At 41.2% G+C, this 16,847-nt stretch overlaps 1 protein-coding gene across 1 annotated transcript; it reads right to left on the bottom strand.

Annotated features, from left to right (window-relative positions):
• Positions 1–204: 204 nt before the first annotated feature.
• On the bottom strand, positions 205–2,835 carry LOC125384479. Its single transcript, XM_048403889.1, has 3 exons — positions 2,646–2,835; positions 753–1,340; positions 205–573 (listed from the first exon to the last, which is right to left on the bottom strand). Exons 1-3 carry the CDS (start codon positions 2,833–2,835, stop codon positions 278–280), a joined length of 1,074 nt encoding a protein of 357 aa, XP_048259846.1. The 3' UTR covers positions 205–277.
• Positions 2,836–16,847: the final 14,012 nt, after the last annotated feature.

The raw sequence follows: 16,847 nt of genomic DNA, 5'->3' as shown, positions 1-16,847 counted from the left end.
GTGACATTACTGAAATACTGTCTAATGTATTTCATGATATAGTATATGAATATAAAATGAATTAATTCACACTATTACAACAACAAAGTAGTTGATTTAAAATAACAAGTTTGAGTACAATGTTCCCCTAAACATTAATCGAGTTACGTGTCAGGACAAATGTATTGTAATCATGTGAATGTTTCAGAACATCGTTCCCCTCCCAGATAATCATCTACGTTATGCACTACAGTTATTATGTGGACTTTATAGTGTCCATGTTCCAAATCAACGATATCTAAGTCCGAATCTCCCTCACCGCAATCAGAGTTTTAACCGGTGGGGTCTTGTGTGTCAGCAACGTCTTCAGGACCGCAGTGACATCCATCAGCACGATGACCACACCAACTGTAACAAGCAAGGCTACTCCCAACACAGACCCAACAACACGGGCGGACGGGCGATCATCAACAGCCGAGGTAAGGCGACGTCTGTAGCTCGAAAGGTTATGTCGATCAACTCGCAGTTTTGACTGATTAATGGCAGGTGCTTGAGCGTTATTGGCAATGTGAAAAGCAGAACACCGGCAGAGGCCTACAATGAAAGATAACATTATTAGATTATTATCATTGGTTGTATAATCTAAAACATGTCAGATACGTCTTGTGAGCAGTGTGACTCAAGAGTAGAGGGTCGAGTTAGTATAATATCGTTATGTCATTTTTCATAACAAAGGACTAGCACATAAGAAGAAATACATCCCTATCTCTCACATGTTCTGGTCATGTCTGGAACCTGTGTCTGTAATACATCTGCTGTTTCATCTCGATGCGAAGTACTTGCGCTGTCTTGAATCTGTGTCTGCGACGGCAATGCAGGTCCCGCTGAAGCATCGTAATGCAAGGTAGTTGCGCTGTCTTGAACCTGTGTCTGCGACGGCAATGCAGGTCCCGCTGAACCATCGTAATGCAAGGTACTGGCGCTGTCTTGAATCTGTGTCGGCGACGGCAATGCAGGTCCCGCTGTGTCAGTTTGGTGCAATATCGGCAAAGATGGTTGTAATTCCGAAGGCGATGTCTCTGGCGACTTTATGCTCCTCGTGTGAAGACCAGATGTTGTTTTTGTATCCACAGCCACTACGGATGCCACTTCATTGACGTCAGACAGGGACGGCGACAACAGCCGCCAGTCCGATGACTGCGTGGGAGCAAGAGAAGATGCTAACCCGACATGACTGCTACTTGATGCATCTGGTGCGCCTTGTGCATCCATACATTCATTCTGAGAGTTCAGCGTGGTACAGATGCTGTTGAGCTGTTTAACATTGTCGGAATACCGAAGAGGCTCATCAGAGGTGTGGACTAGAACATAAACACGGTGAGTTGTAAAACTGTCCCAGAAATTACTCGGAAAAACTATAATGATTCACATTATTCACAAAAATACATTGTTGCAAGATGTTTTTTTAAATACAAAATTTAGTCTCACATCTGGTTTTGCAACCGTTGTTGAACAAAGGACTAATATCAATACAGGCGTCTTTGGATAATGAATGTTAAACATGATGTTTGATTAGGGTTATGTCCGATGCAACTCCCGATTTTGACTTGTACCATATGTTCCCGTGTTTTATCGAGGTGAACGACTGACTTGGCCTTTGTGAGTTGTGCCAGCGGTAAGGCAGGATATGTTCCCCTTTACGGGAACACTTGGTATTATATCTATTTGCTTGTGATTCATAAACACATATACATGTAACAAGAAAACAGCGTTATCATTATCCCCCACGATGAGTGAGTGAGTTTGGTTTAACACCTTTTTTTAACAATATTCCCGTTATACCACGGCGGGTAACCTTAATGTGGTGCAATCCTTGGACACGGGTATGGTGCTGAGAAACCAAGAAACAAAATCAGAGTGAACTGGGTTTGGACCCCACGAGCATAGATTTCAGGTGTGCTCAAGGGACAGAACTCGGCATCCCATAAAGCCTTAAGAAGTGATAAGCACTAGGATGGCTTTAGATGTTATCTGAAAATTTGAGAAAATCTGTTCAGGTTAGAAATTAATTCTAACGAAAGGTCCCTTCGCTGGAATAAATAAATTATGGCACCAATTTTAGAACTCAGTCTTGATATGTATAGATAAGCTGCAAAGTTTCATACATGTAACATCAGTAGTTTTTGAGAAGACACTTATTGAAGACACTTATCACTAAGTAAAAAAGGTTTTGTAAGAAAGTATTTAACGGTTTTTGAGTTACGCTCCGGAAACGAACAGTATGTGCCTGGTAGACATGCAAAGATTTGTAAGAAAGTATTTAACAGTTTTGGAGTTACGCTCCGGACATGAACACCACCCTTATAGAACCTAAGTCCAACTTGTTGCCAGGGAAACGTACAAAATAAAAATTCCTAAAATTCCCAAATAGCAAAAGGCACCAGTTCAGCATCAGTCTGATAGACATGCAAAGATTCGTAGAGATATATTTAACGGTTTCTGTGTTATGCTCCGGAAACGATTTCGGGACGCGCACACACACGCACACACGGACGCACTTCGTTGGGGCGGGGGATAATTATGATGTAGTCGGAATCGTACAATGGACTTTTTGTTGAGATTTCTTATAATTATGGAAATGGTTTGGTAGCTTATATTTGACCTACAGTCGTAACATTTCTTGACGGCAGTGATGGAGTTCCGGTCAGAACTGGTTGTTGGAGAATCAGAAATGTAGATACATGTCTGCTGGAGCAGCAAACACGTGTCAGTCCTTTTGTCGTGGGAGAAGGCTGCACATTCCTTCTCCTCAGCATGGTAGGTGAGACAGAAATCACGGCACTCAGTTTGGGTCATAGATCTAGCTGACGTCACATTGGCATTGCCTTTCAGTGTAACGTTATTTAGCACCATAAAGGTACAACTTCCTTTCAAAAAGAACAAAAAAGTACATATTAAGCTGGGGGCGTTACTAAAAATGAACCTTTAGAATTCACAATTTAATTTCTGCCTGGTAAATTGAGAACAAATGTATGGTTATCGTCGATTATTTGAGAATACAATAGTTTAAAAGGGAGAGAAACTTTTTTACAGAAATATATATGGGCTCAACTTATCTCTCTTCTCTCTTGACAAGTGGTAATATGTGAACACAGGTTTACCATCAAACAACTCATATATCCATCAAATGGTTCAACATGACATCAATGTAACATCTGGGTTGCTCCCAAATTTCTATAATTAATGGTGTGCATATATTTTAACATGTAACTTGACGTTTACATTGCGATTAACTGAATGTGCATGAACCACTTTGTAGCTATGCAGGCCAGTTTTGCTGGAAACAAATCTCCTTACACAAGCCATGCATACCAGGCTTCCTGGAGAACTCAATTCTGCACAGCGAATTGCGGCGCCGTAGACGACTGGGACACCCGTATGGTCCAGACTCGATTATTTACAGACGTCACACAGTTGGAATATTGCTGAGTGCGGCGTTTAAAAAAACAAACATGAAACAAAATATATCCCATACTGGAGATATCTATATATATCCACTGGGCATATATATCCTCCTTTGTATATCTTTTCTGGAATCCAGTATATGGAATCTATAATCGTATTGCCAATCCACCGTAAGAGGCGACTAACGGGATCGGGTGGTCAGGCTTGCTGACTTGGTTGATGCATGTCATCGATCCCAATTGCGTGGATCGATTCTCATGATGCCAATCACTGGATTGTCTGGTCCAGACTCGATTATTTACAGACCGCCGTCATATAGCTGGAATATTGCTGTGTGCGGCGTTAAACAAGAAACAAACAAAAACAACAACATTGCCAATCCGTAGCTATAAATAAATAAAATCGTAAATAGCTATTCCATTTGGATTCACTTGCCTTCACATTTCTCACAGATGAAACTAATCCTCCTCGTGCAAGGTGTGGTCCACCATAACCATTTGTGCACACGCAGGCAATGACTGTTAAGTAGATCATCCGGTTCGACTGGGTGCCAAGGCCAACTAGCTGACTGGTCAGCAGAAGTACATCCGGTCCACGTGTACTTCATTTCGGGCGGAGACCAGTCATACACACCAATCCAAACAGGTTTTCTTAAAATGATAACGTGTTAAGAAGCACTTTCAATAATTGAGTGATTTAGTTACATCGTTGCTTTGGGGTTTCAAGTGTATCACGGCTTGTCAGCTTAATGTAGCTGGAAAGCCAAAGCGAGCACACGTTTAGCAGACAGACATAATTTATTCTGTTCTGAGCCACTAAAACAGGCGACTATGCTGGTCGTAAAAGGCGACTAACGGGATCGGGTGGTCAGTCTGCTGACTTGGTTGATGCATGTCATCGATCCCAATTGCGTGGATCGATGCTCATGATATTAATCACTGGATTGTCTGGTCGAGACTCGATTATTTACAGACCGCCGTCATATAGCTGGAATATTGCTGAGACCAGCGTTAAACAACAAACAAACAAACATATTTGCAATACTCTAAGCTGATGGATGCAACAAATTGACGACTGAATCCATCGAAATAGCAGAAAACGTTAACATGTAAAATTATTTTGTTTATATTTTCAAACGAGTAGGCCTACTGGTAGGTTTCCTAGCACAGGGTTGGGTTTCACACATGAATATATCGGTTGGACCGTTTATATAAGTGACTTAGACAATTTGTCTAATGATTGTTAATGGTATGGTGAATTAAGAGATGTTAGTATCGTAGCTGGGTGTGAAATATGTGTGATGTGACAGGCATCTCGGCAGACGCGGGGAGTGCGGCGTTAAACAACAAACAAACAAACAAACAAAAACTAAAACAGGATGGGATATATAACTAAATGTACATGCTGGAGTACTATACACGTCATGTTACAAATCAATAATAGATGTTTGGCGTCTGACGGGGTATTCACACGGTACAACCAGTGTTATACATTTTTGCATGCAACACATGGCATCGCGTGAACAGACTGGTCGGACTAACTTTTAACGTGTTCATCTTGATGGACGAAACAGGACATGCTCTATTTTCATGCAATACGTTTTACGCACGCAGCCAATCAAAACGCGTTTCAAAATCACGTGATATTCGTAAATACAAATAGCGACTCCGGTTCACGTCGGTAACTTCTGCTTTTTTGTATCCTGAGTGTCACCATTCAATAAAGGACCTTTGGAAAGTAGGTACGTAGAATGACCTTGTAACAAATTATAAATTTTGACATTTCCATCGGTCTTATTCTCCAGGTTAAACTTTTCATTGTTTTACTTAAAACGGTAGGCTATGTGACTGTACACTACAGACTGAGATAAGGTTAGGTCCAAAATACGCTAAAAAAACCTCTCAATACATATCGCATATATATTGTTACTATTTTGTGTTACCGATTTCAACGTTTTATTAATTTGGATAAAACGTAAAGTATTTCAACTGGCCATGGAAAGTTTTCATGATTTTTGAGGGACATTCTTTCGTATTATTACCAAATTTGAAATATACTCACACGCTAAAGAAACTCAAGTCGAGTATGCAGTAATCATGTTATCTATTTTCAACAGTAAAGACAAGAAATACTTATTGGGCAAGATTGACAAAAAATTGACTGAAGACAGTTTAATGGATTAAAAGGCAGATGACATAATTGTTTTTTATAAATGTTAAGGGCTTACACAGTTTCGGGTCAATACCCAAAATGTCAGTCAATACCTGGTGTGACCATCATTTGCATTGATCACTGCCACACATCTCCTGTACATTGAGTGGATCAGACGATTTGTGAAGGCCCTAGGGATCCTCCTGCACACATCTAGAGCAGCTTTGCGTAGTTCATCGGCAGTTGTGGGGACTGGGCGCACATTGTGCAGACGCCTTTGATCCTCATCCCACAAGTGTTCGATGGGGTTCACATCAGGGCTGAGGGCTGGCCACGGTAGAACACGGATGTTGTGTTGTTGCAGAAAGGCCATGGTAGCTCTGGCAACATGGGGACGAGCGTTGTCCTGCTGGAAAATGTGTTGTTGATGTTGTGCAAAAAATGGAACAACGTGGGGTCTGATCACTTGGTCGATATACCGCTGAGCAGTGACGCCGTGTCCCCGACCTTGACCAACATTCAGAAAGCACATGGGTCCAAGTCTCGCATTAAGTCCAATCCCTGCCCATATCATGACGCTAGGTCCACCCCATGGATCCCTTTCCACAACGTTTCTGTCAGCGATACGATCACCTCGACGCCGCCAAGTTCTGACTCTACCGTCTGCATGGGAGACACAAAAGCGACTTTCATCAGAGAAGATGACACGCCTCCACTCACGATGACGCCAATTGTGATGACCCTGTGACCACTGAAGTCGTGCTTGTCGATGCCGTGGTTGGAGAACAGGACGACGTGCTGGTCGGCAACATCTGAGGTTGTTGGAACGGAGACGTCGGATCACAGTGTCGATTATGTGTTCCTATGGTCTGTCGAGCACTTTCAATTGCAATTAGGAACGGATGTCGCTGTTGTTGACGGGTAATCTGCCGATTTTGTCGAGGTGTGGTGACCTAAGGACGACCGCTCCGATGAAGGTCATCTGTGGTCTGTATCGATGCAGGAGATGGTAAATTGTGGTTATGTTAACGTTGAAATGACGGGCAACATCTTGGACAGACTCTCCAGCTTCCAAACGTCCGATACCCTGGTTTCTCTGAATTTGAGTTAGGCGTGGCATTGTTGACCAAGGAGTGGTAGGTCCAAGATTGGTTTGGTTGGTTGGTTGGTTGTTTTACGCCGCACTCAGCAATATTCCAGCTATATGACGGCGGTCTGTAAATAATCGATCCACGCAATTGGGATCGATGACATGCATCAACAAAGTCAGCGAGCCTGACCACCCGAACGTCGCCTTTTACGACAAGCATAGTCACCTGCTACGGCAAGCATGGGTTGCTGAAGACCTACGTAGGTCCAAGAATTGGCTACCGGGTTTATACCCACTACAGTTGGTGAGAGTTCGTGCATTTTCGATTTCGCGAGAAATGGGTGCATGCACAGGAGTCCGTATCTGAAAATAGACGCCCTCATGCATATTCATGACCATGAATATGCATGAGGGCTTCTATTTTTAGAGACGGACTCCTGTGGTGCATGATACCCACATATTTAATGAAATGGCGCGTTTTGGCGATTCGTTTTTTATGTTGCGTTTTTACTCGGGGCTTCCAAAATGCAACCAAAAATATTGATAACACCATCAGGCTTCAGTGCATGCAAAAACTCGTATCAACATTTAATACGGTCCAGATTTGTTGTTTGTTTGTTTGTTGTTTAACGCCGCACTCAGCAATATTCCAGCTATATGACGGCGGTCTGTAAAATAATCGAGTCTTGAACAGACAATCCAGTGATTGACATCATGAGCACCGATCCACGCAATTGGGATTGATCACATGCATCAACCAAGTCAGCAAGCCTGACCATCTGACCCCGTTAGTCGCATTTTACGACAAGCATAGTCACCTTTTACGGCAAGTATGGGTTCCTGAAGACCTATTCTATCCCGGAATCTAGTGCCAGACTAGATTATTTTACAGACCGCCGTCATATAGCTGGAATATTGCGGAATGCGGCGTGAAACAACAAACAAACAAACATTAAACAAAATATAAGTGAGTGGTTGAGTACTTTTTAGTTTTATGGCGGCTTCCGTCATTTTCAAGCACTATTCCAGCCTTGATACCAACGAAATGGTATCTCACATTGTATGTGACGTTGTGATGCGCAACTATCAAACCACACCTTTAAAGAGATGACAGTCGGTCTTTGAGAAGAATTGCGCGGAAGAAGTACATATACTCACGATCCCCAGGAGAGTGGTATGTAACGGAAGTCTTCCAGTTTCTGTAGGCTGTTGAGTTGTAGCAGAGTTTCATTTCTTCCTTCACATTCTGCCAAAGCCTCGTTCCAAGAACCCGGAGTTGTATGGAAGGTATAGGCAAACTTACACCGCGGGACGCGGGCTAAAATTTGCAAAACATACATATTTATATATTACTTTCTGGCTTACTAGTATTTAAAACAGAGAGAGGTTTTTTGTTGCCATGCTTATCCCTGCCCTACATTCATGTTATTCGCATGAACATTTTACAAATATAATGCATAACATTCGATATGCATCAGTGATCAAGAAGGCAGACATTACTTTCGTGAAATCGAATTTTCAATGATTATCTCTTTAATCATTAACTTTATAGATTAACTGGAAGATTCCATCACGTGCATTCCATAATGTATGGCATTGTATTTGCATTGTTACAATGACTGACAGTCACAATGGTTGTATTACCCGTAGTATATACCACAGCAGCTGTCAGAAAAGCGATGAAGACACCTTTAGTTTGAAATTGCAACGTCATCTGTAATCATAAGGAACATACATATCAATATAATTGATTGGTTGGTTTATTGTTTAACGCCGCATCCAGCAATATTCCAGCTAATGACGGCAGTCTGTAAATAATCGAGTCTCGACCAGACAATCCAGCGATTAATATCATGAGTATCGATCCACGCAATTGGGATCGATGACATGCATCAACCAAGTCAGCGAGCCTGACCACCCGATCCCGTTAGTCGCCTCTTACGACAAGCATAGTCGCCTTTTACGACAAGCATTGGCGTTAAACAACAAACCAACCAACCAACCAGCCAGTGTAAGTCTCAATTATTTTTGGTTTCGTTTGGTTTGTTGTTTTACGCCGCATTCAGCAATATTCCAGCTATATGACGGCTGTCTGTAAATAACCGAGTCTGGACCAGACAATCCAGTGATTGACATCATGAACATCGATCCTCGCAATTGGGATCGATAACATGCATCAACCAAATCAGCGGGCCTTACCACCCGATCCCGTTAGTCGCCTTTTACGACAAGCATAGTCACCTGTTACGGCAAGCATGGGTTGCTGAAGACCTATTCTACCCCGAATCTTCACGGGTTCTCAATAGCTGGAATATTGCTGAGTGCTGCGTTAAACAATAAACAAACAAAGCAGAAGGATATGTGCATCTTACCTTCGTGTCTTCTGGAATGAAAAGTCAGTTTGGTAAATAACTGTTAGAATCTTTCTAACATCGACCAACATCTTTTATTCATAACACCACCAAGTTAACCATTGGCCGCGATCAGCCGTGAACGTTTCCAGGGTGCGTAATTAAGATGTTTAATGAAGCTTCTTCTCTTTAATTCAAATATATTATATTTTGTCGACAAGTGTGACAATACTCGAAAGGATTATCAGCTTTCAATCTTTTGAAGTAATTTATACTTAATAATGTGTAATGATTATAATTCATTAACTGTGATCCTAAACACCAATTAAGAAGCGGTCGTTACTAAGCCTCTAATGTACACCTAAATAGCAACGCCAATGACACCAACAAGAAGCAGTGGCCTGCATTGTTCACCCAAAATACTCGAACAATGCCCGGACATGCTGACATTCTGTTGTAGTCCCTGTGCCTGCTGCAATGCAAGTGAAGGGTAAGACACAGGGGGTCAGCACTGTCAATGCCCAACCGGAAGGGAGTAACTACCATCCCCTCGCTGAACAGTAAAAACTGTAGATTTTGAACAGTTGTATTCTTCTGTGCAGGGACAGACTGTCACATATTTAATTCCTTCAATGGGCTCAACAACTATGAATCGCTTCATATGTTCTTCCTGTGACAGCCCTCTTGAAGCTACATGTTTTAGGACTTTTTTATCCCCCCAAAATATAATGACGGGGGGATATAGCCATCAGTATGTCCCTCTGTCCGTCCGTCTGTCTGTCTGTCTGTCTGCCCGTCCGTCTGTCATCATTGTTTGTCCGGAGCATATTTCCTAAACCGTACAACCTAAACTGACAACAATTATCATTAATCAGAGGGGTAAACATGCGTAGGTTAACAAAAAACAACAGAGGGAAACTATTGTTTGGTGAGTTCATAAGAGGCAGATGGGATGAATAGCCTAGGACTCAGGACTATTTCTGCAAGTTTTCTTTTCGTTAAGTAATGAGAGAATTGGGATGTTTTCATAATTGATGCTCCTGGAAGCCCTATTGTTTTTAGCGTTCAGTGTTTTATCCTTATGTACAGATTGAAATAAAAAATGCAGCAAAGACGGTTTGGGTGATCCTGGCAAAGTCACGCCTGTTACGCCAGACAGCGAATGGGACTTCTCCCAGGAAGCGCTGCCAAGTCAAACTCACCCAGAACTTTTCGGAGAATGTGAAGACTCCCCAACACTACAGCCCTCTGCATTACCCAGATTGACAGAAGGGCTGTATTCCTGGAAGCAAACCCGGGTACTCTCCTAATGTCAGTCACCAGATTGGGAGGTACCAAACCTAAGGCACCGAGAACAATGGGGAGTCGGACAACTTGTTACTTGTGATGCAAGCGTGACATTTCGAAAGCCATGTCCGAATATTTGCCATGTTTTTTCCTGAATCTTGACAATCACTTAAGTGTCAAAAGGGACAGAAAATACAATAATGTAAATTATTTCATTGGATATATTATAAAAAGACAAGGTCAGGTTTGTTGGCCTTGATACGTCTGAGACTGTATACGGGCCTATTCCAAAGAAGTTTGTATTTATCATGTTCCATGACGCCCTCCACATATTCTGGGCCATGCTTGCCGTAAAAAGGCGACTATGCTTGTCGTAAAAGGCGACTAACAGGATTGGTTGGTCAGGCTCGCTGACTTGGTTTATACATGTCATCGGTCCCAATTGTGTGGATCGATGCTCATGTTATTAATCACTGGATTGTCTGGTCCAGACTCGATTATTTACAGACCGCCGTCATATAGCTGGAATATTGCTGAGTGCGGCGTTAAACAACAAACCAACCAATCTCATATATCTAGCCATGGTGACGTTTTTTTGCGGTTCAGTATATAATGTGGCCTGTCTATTAATGTTTATTTGGACAAAAACTCTAGGGTAATTAATTGTCAATCTCTTGAATAGAATGTTCTGTAAATAAAAGCGACAAAACCCTTTCCGCATTCATAAGAGTCTATTGTACGATTCCGACTATATCATGAGTATGTGTTTATGAATCGCTTCCAAATGGTGTTAAAACAAGTTGTTTGTACTTAAGATGGTAATCTATACTTAATAATGTGTTATGATTGTAATTGATTAACTGTGAATAACGCTGAATGCAAATGAAGAAGCGATCGTTACTCTGTCTCTGCTGAACACAGAAATAGATAACTCAATTACACTAACAAGAAGAAGTAGCTTGCATTATTTATCCGATGTTGCCAAACCTAAAACTCGTACATCTGTTGCTTTCTTTAAACCAGGCCCTGATAACCTGCGTGTTTACAAACATTAGAACCAGTACAAGATATATTATACTGAACAGCATGAAAACGCACCAGCAATAAATCTTGAAATATTACAAAAACAACTTGAGCAATGACCGATTTTGATTAGAACAGACAGACGGATTATTAAAAAAGACGACAAAGGAAACAGTAATACCACACAGTAATTACAATTACGTCATCAGTGTAAGGAAGACACATAGGGTTAAAATGAAAAGTCAATATCTGGTATGTCCGCCATTGACAGCAACACAGGCCATGCAACGTCTTCTCATTGATCGAATAAGTCTGCGAAGAGTGTTCTGGGGCATTCCACTCTTGACGTAGTGTATCTTCAAGTTCTCTCAGGTTCTGTACTTGCGGACGACGTGAGAGGCGTTGACCAAGGTAATCCCATAGATGTTCAATTGGCGATAGATCGGGTGACAGGCCTGGCCATGGAAGCAGAGGCACAATATTGTTCGCTAGGTACTGTGTTGAAACACGTGCTGTGTGCGCTCTTGCTGGAAGGTTTTGCATATCCTGGTGCTGATGAAAGAATGGGATGACGTGATTTGCCAATATGTTATTCCTGTAGTAAAGGGCATTAACTCTTCCACGACAAACATGGAGCTCTGTTCGATGGTTATGACTGATGCCGCCCCACACCATGACACTGGATAGTCTGGCGTTAAACAATAAACAAACCAACCAAACAAACCCTATCGCATAGATTTACCACAATTATTAATACAATCAAGGAAGGACATTCTTTAATTTCACAGAAAGTATTTGAGACACGAGGAATTAATACCATCTGAATTCTCAAAAGCGCAAAAGATTTGCTTGAATTTCGGCATTCTCAGAGACGAACCAAGTTCAATTATGTCGCAACAATTGATTTCCTACAGATACAGTTACGTATCTATATTCAGAGGCTCAGGACAATTAGTCAAAAACTGAAAGCAAATGCCATCTGAAGTTTCCTGAGAAAACATGTGAAATGTTGGACTTCCTAATTGATAACATCTACGTAAAATTTGGGGGTAAGACATTTAGGCAAGAAGCAGGCATCCCCATGGGCACAAATTGTGCTCCTTCTTGCGGATCTGTTTCTTTATGCATATGAATCGGAATTTCTGTTCGGATTGGCAAAGTCAAAACAAGGCATTTTGGCCAAGAACTTCAGGTATATCGAGGATCTGATATCAATCAAATAGCAAATTCCCTTCCACTGATTTCTCCACCTGTACTTGAAATAAAGGAGACCAATGAGGCCGCCTCATCTGTTTCATAGAAAGAACTCTGCATAAAAATTCAGGGTGACAAAACACTCTTTCCTAAAGTCAACTTTCCCTTCATGTCGATCAACATTCCTGCCTTTGGTGTTTACATATCACAACTTTTGAGATACAACTGAGCATGCTCTTTCTACCAAGATTTCAAAGAGCGTCATACGATCCGCGACTCTTGCTCAGAAGTTGTATGATCAAGGTTACAACATTCAAGGCCTCAGTAAAGCTTTCAAAACGTTTTATGGTAGACATGTGGAGGACTCTTTCAAATTTACGTATCAGTGACAAAAATGATGCCGATGCAATGCCTTATTTTGACTTGTACCATGTGTTCCCGTGCTTTTTCAGGTGAACAATTGACTTGACTTTTCGCGAACACCTGGTATCATTACTATTTGATAGTGATTCATTAACACATGCTCATTATATTGTCGGAAACGTACAATCAACTCTGATTTATGCAGAGATTTCTATTGGGTATGGAAAGGGTTTATCGGTTTATTTACATGTACACCACTATACCACATAGGGCATTTGTCTTTCTCCTCTTTTAACCTTCGTAGCAGTTCAAAAGTGGACGATCACGATGATTATTATGACAATAATAACAGCGACAAAACCCTTTTCAAGTTCAAAAGCAGAGTCGTCTTATGGAATAAGAATAAGAATATAGAGTTTCAGCTGTTTTATAGCTAATAATGCTGTAACACTGCTGGCCACAGATTGACCATGAGCTTTAGGTGTTATATGGCTAATACTGCTGTAACACTGCTGACCACAGATTGACCATGAGCTTCAGCTGTTATATGGCTAATACTGATATAACACTGCTGCCCACAGATGGATCGTGAGCTTTAGCTGTTATATGGCTAATACTGCTGTAACACTGTTGGCCACAGATTGACCATAAGCTTTAGGTGTTATATGGCTAATACTGCTGTAACACTGCTGACCACAGACTGATCATGAGCTTTAGCTGTTATATATGGCAAATACTGCTGCAACACTGCTGACCACAGATTGACCATGAGTTTCAGCTGTTATATGGCTTATACTGCTGTAACACTGCTGCCCATAGATGGATCATGAGCTTTAGCTGTTATATAGCTAATACTGCTGTAACACTGTTGGCCACAGATTGATCATGAGTATCAGCTGTTGTATGGCTTATACTGCTGTAACACTGCTGCCCATAGATGGATCACGAGCTTTAGCTGTTATAAGGCTAATATTGCTGTAACAATGTTGGCCATAGATTGATCATGAGCTTTAGCTGTTATATGGCTAATACTGCTGTAACACTGCTGACCAAAGATTGACCATGATCTTTAGGTGTTATATGGCTAATACTGCTGTACCACTGCTAACCACAGATTGATCATGAGCTTTAGCTGTTATATGGCAAATACTGCTGCAACACTGCTGACCACAGATTGACCATGATCTTTAGCTGTTATATGGCTAATACTGCTGTAACACTGCTGACAACAGATTGACCATGATCTTTACCTGTTATATGGCTAATACTGCCGTAACACTGCTCCCCACAAATTGATCATGAGCTTTAGCTGTAATATAGCTAATACTGCTGTAACACTGCTGACCACAGATTGACCATGAGTTTCAGCTGTTATATGGCTTATACTGCTGTAACACTGCTGCCCATAGATGGATCATGAGCTTTAGCTGTTATATGGCTAATTCTGCTGTAACACAGCTGGCCACAGATTGATCATGAGCTTTAGCTGTTATATTGCTAATACAGCTGTAACACTGCTAACCACAGATTTGATCATGAGCTTTAGCTGTTATAAGGCTAATACTGCTGTAACACTGCTAACCACAGATTGATCATGAACTTTAGCTGTTATATGGCTAATACTGCTGTAACACTGCTGACCACAGATTGATCATGAGCTTTAGGTGTTATATGGCTAATACTGCTGTAACACTGCTGGCCACAGATTGATCATGAGCTTTAGCTGTTATAAGGCTAATACTGCTGTAACACTGCTAACCACAGACTGATCATGAGCTTTAGCTGTTATATGGCTAATACTGCTGTAACACTGCTAACCACAGATTGATCATGATCTTTAGCTGTTATATGGCTAATACTGCTGTAACACTGCTAACCACAGATTGATCATGATCTTAAGCTGTTATATGGCTAATACTGCTGTAACACTGCTAACCACAGATTGATCATGAGCTTTAGCTGTTATATGGCTAATACTGCTGTAACACTGTTGGCCATAGATTGATCATGAGCTTTAGCTGTTATATGGCTAATACTGCTGTAACACTGCTGACCACAGATTGATCATGATCTTTAGCTGTTATATGACTAATACTGCTGTAACACTGTTGGCCATAGATTGATCATGAGCTTTAGCTGTTATATGGCTAATACTGCTGTAACACTGCTGACCACAGATTGATCATGAGTTTCAACTGTTATATGGCTTATACTGCTGTAACACTGCTGCCCATAGATGGATCATGAGCTTTAGCTGTTATATGGCTAATACTGCTGTAACACTGCTGACCAAAGATTGACCATGAGCTTTAGCTGTTATATGGCAAATACTGCTGTAACGCTGCTGACCACAGATTGACCATGAGCTTTAGCTGTTATATGGCTGATATTGCTGTAATACTGCTGTTACACTGCTGACCACAGATAAATCATGATCTTTAGCTGTTATATGGCTAATACTGCTGTAACACTGCTGACCACAGATTGATATTCCTCCCTGAGATTTAGCTATATCACTGGTGACTATGAATTGATGTTTCCTGGCGTGGATTATATTCTGAACAAACAAATATCCTTATATTAAAGTTTTAGATCATTTCAAAAGCCTACATGAGACAAACTTGTGGTCGGCGCGTATGTGAATATTGCGTCAGGCAGTTTTTTTCAGCATCATATCGATATTCTTGAGACCCTGTGTCACTTCGGGCTTTCCACCCACATCACCTCTATGCGGCGTTTACCCAAACTCACTTGTGTCAAAAGCACCAGATCATAGGGACTCGTGATCACATCATGCACATGTCAGAAAAGAGTATGAAAGATACTTGGATCATTAGCTTTGGACGTTTTAGCGGCGTTGTCAGAGATCAGATTAGACTGTAATTCTATGAATTGATCCGCGTGATATACGACGCTATGTTGGGGGGGTTTGCTATGCTAGGATTGTCACATATGACCGCTGTGTTGGTTCATTATCTAAGATCATGTTGGATTGTTATGCTGTGGGTGGTTGCATGTGAGAGCTGTGTTGGTTGTCTGTCTAAGGTCAGATTGGATTGTTATACTATGGAGTACTACATAATTATGACAGATGTGTTGGCTCGCTATCTAAGATAATAAAGGATTGTTATGGTATGGGTGGTTACATGTGAAAGTAGTGTTGGTTGTCTGTCTAAGGTCAGATTGGATTGTAATACTATGGAGTACTACATAATTATGACAGATGTGTTGCTTCACAATCTAAGATAATAAAGGATTGTCATGGTATGGGTGATTACATGTCACCGCACTCAGTGACAGCAGTGTTGGTTGTCTGTCTAAGGTCAGATTACATTGTTATACTATGGAGTACTACATAATTATGACAGATGTGTTGGTTCGCTATCTAAGATAATAAAGGATTGTCATGGTATGGGTGATTACATGTCACCGTACTCAGTGACAGCAGTGTTGATTGTCTGTCTAAGGTCAGATTGGATTGTTATACTATGGAGTACTACATAATTATGACAGATGTGTTGGCTCGCTATCTAAGATAATAAAGGATTGTTATGGTATGGGTGGTTACATGTGAAAGTAGTGTTGGTTGTCTGTCTAAGGTCAGATTGGATTGTTATACTATGGAGTACTACATAATTATGACAGATGTGTTGGTTCGCTATCTAAGATAATAAAGGATTGTCATGGTATGGGTGATTACATGTCACCGCACTCAGTGACAGCAGTGTTGGTTGTCTGTCTAAGGTCAGATTACATTGTTATACTATGGAGTACTACATAATTATGACAGATGTGTTGGTTCGCTATCTAAGATAATAAAGGATTGTCATGGTATGGGTGATTACATGTCACCGTACTCAGTGACAGCAGTGTTGGTTGTCTGTCTAAGGTCAGATTACATTGTTATACTATGGGGTACTACATAATTATGACAGATGTGTTGG

Source organism: Haliotis rufescens, unplaced genomic scaffold, assembly GCF_023055435.1.
Source record: "Haliotis rufescens isolate VD_foot unplaced genomic scaffold, xgHalRufe1.0.p SCAF_1, whole genome shotgun sequence".
Taxonomy (NCBI): Eukaryota; Metazoa; Mollusca; class Gastropoda; order Lepetellida; family Haliotidae; genus Haliotis; species Haliotis rufescens.
This window is presented reverse-complemented; position numbering and strand designations above follow the sequence as displayed.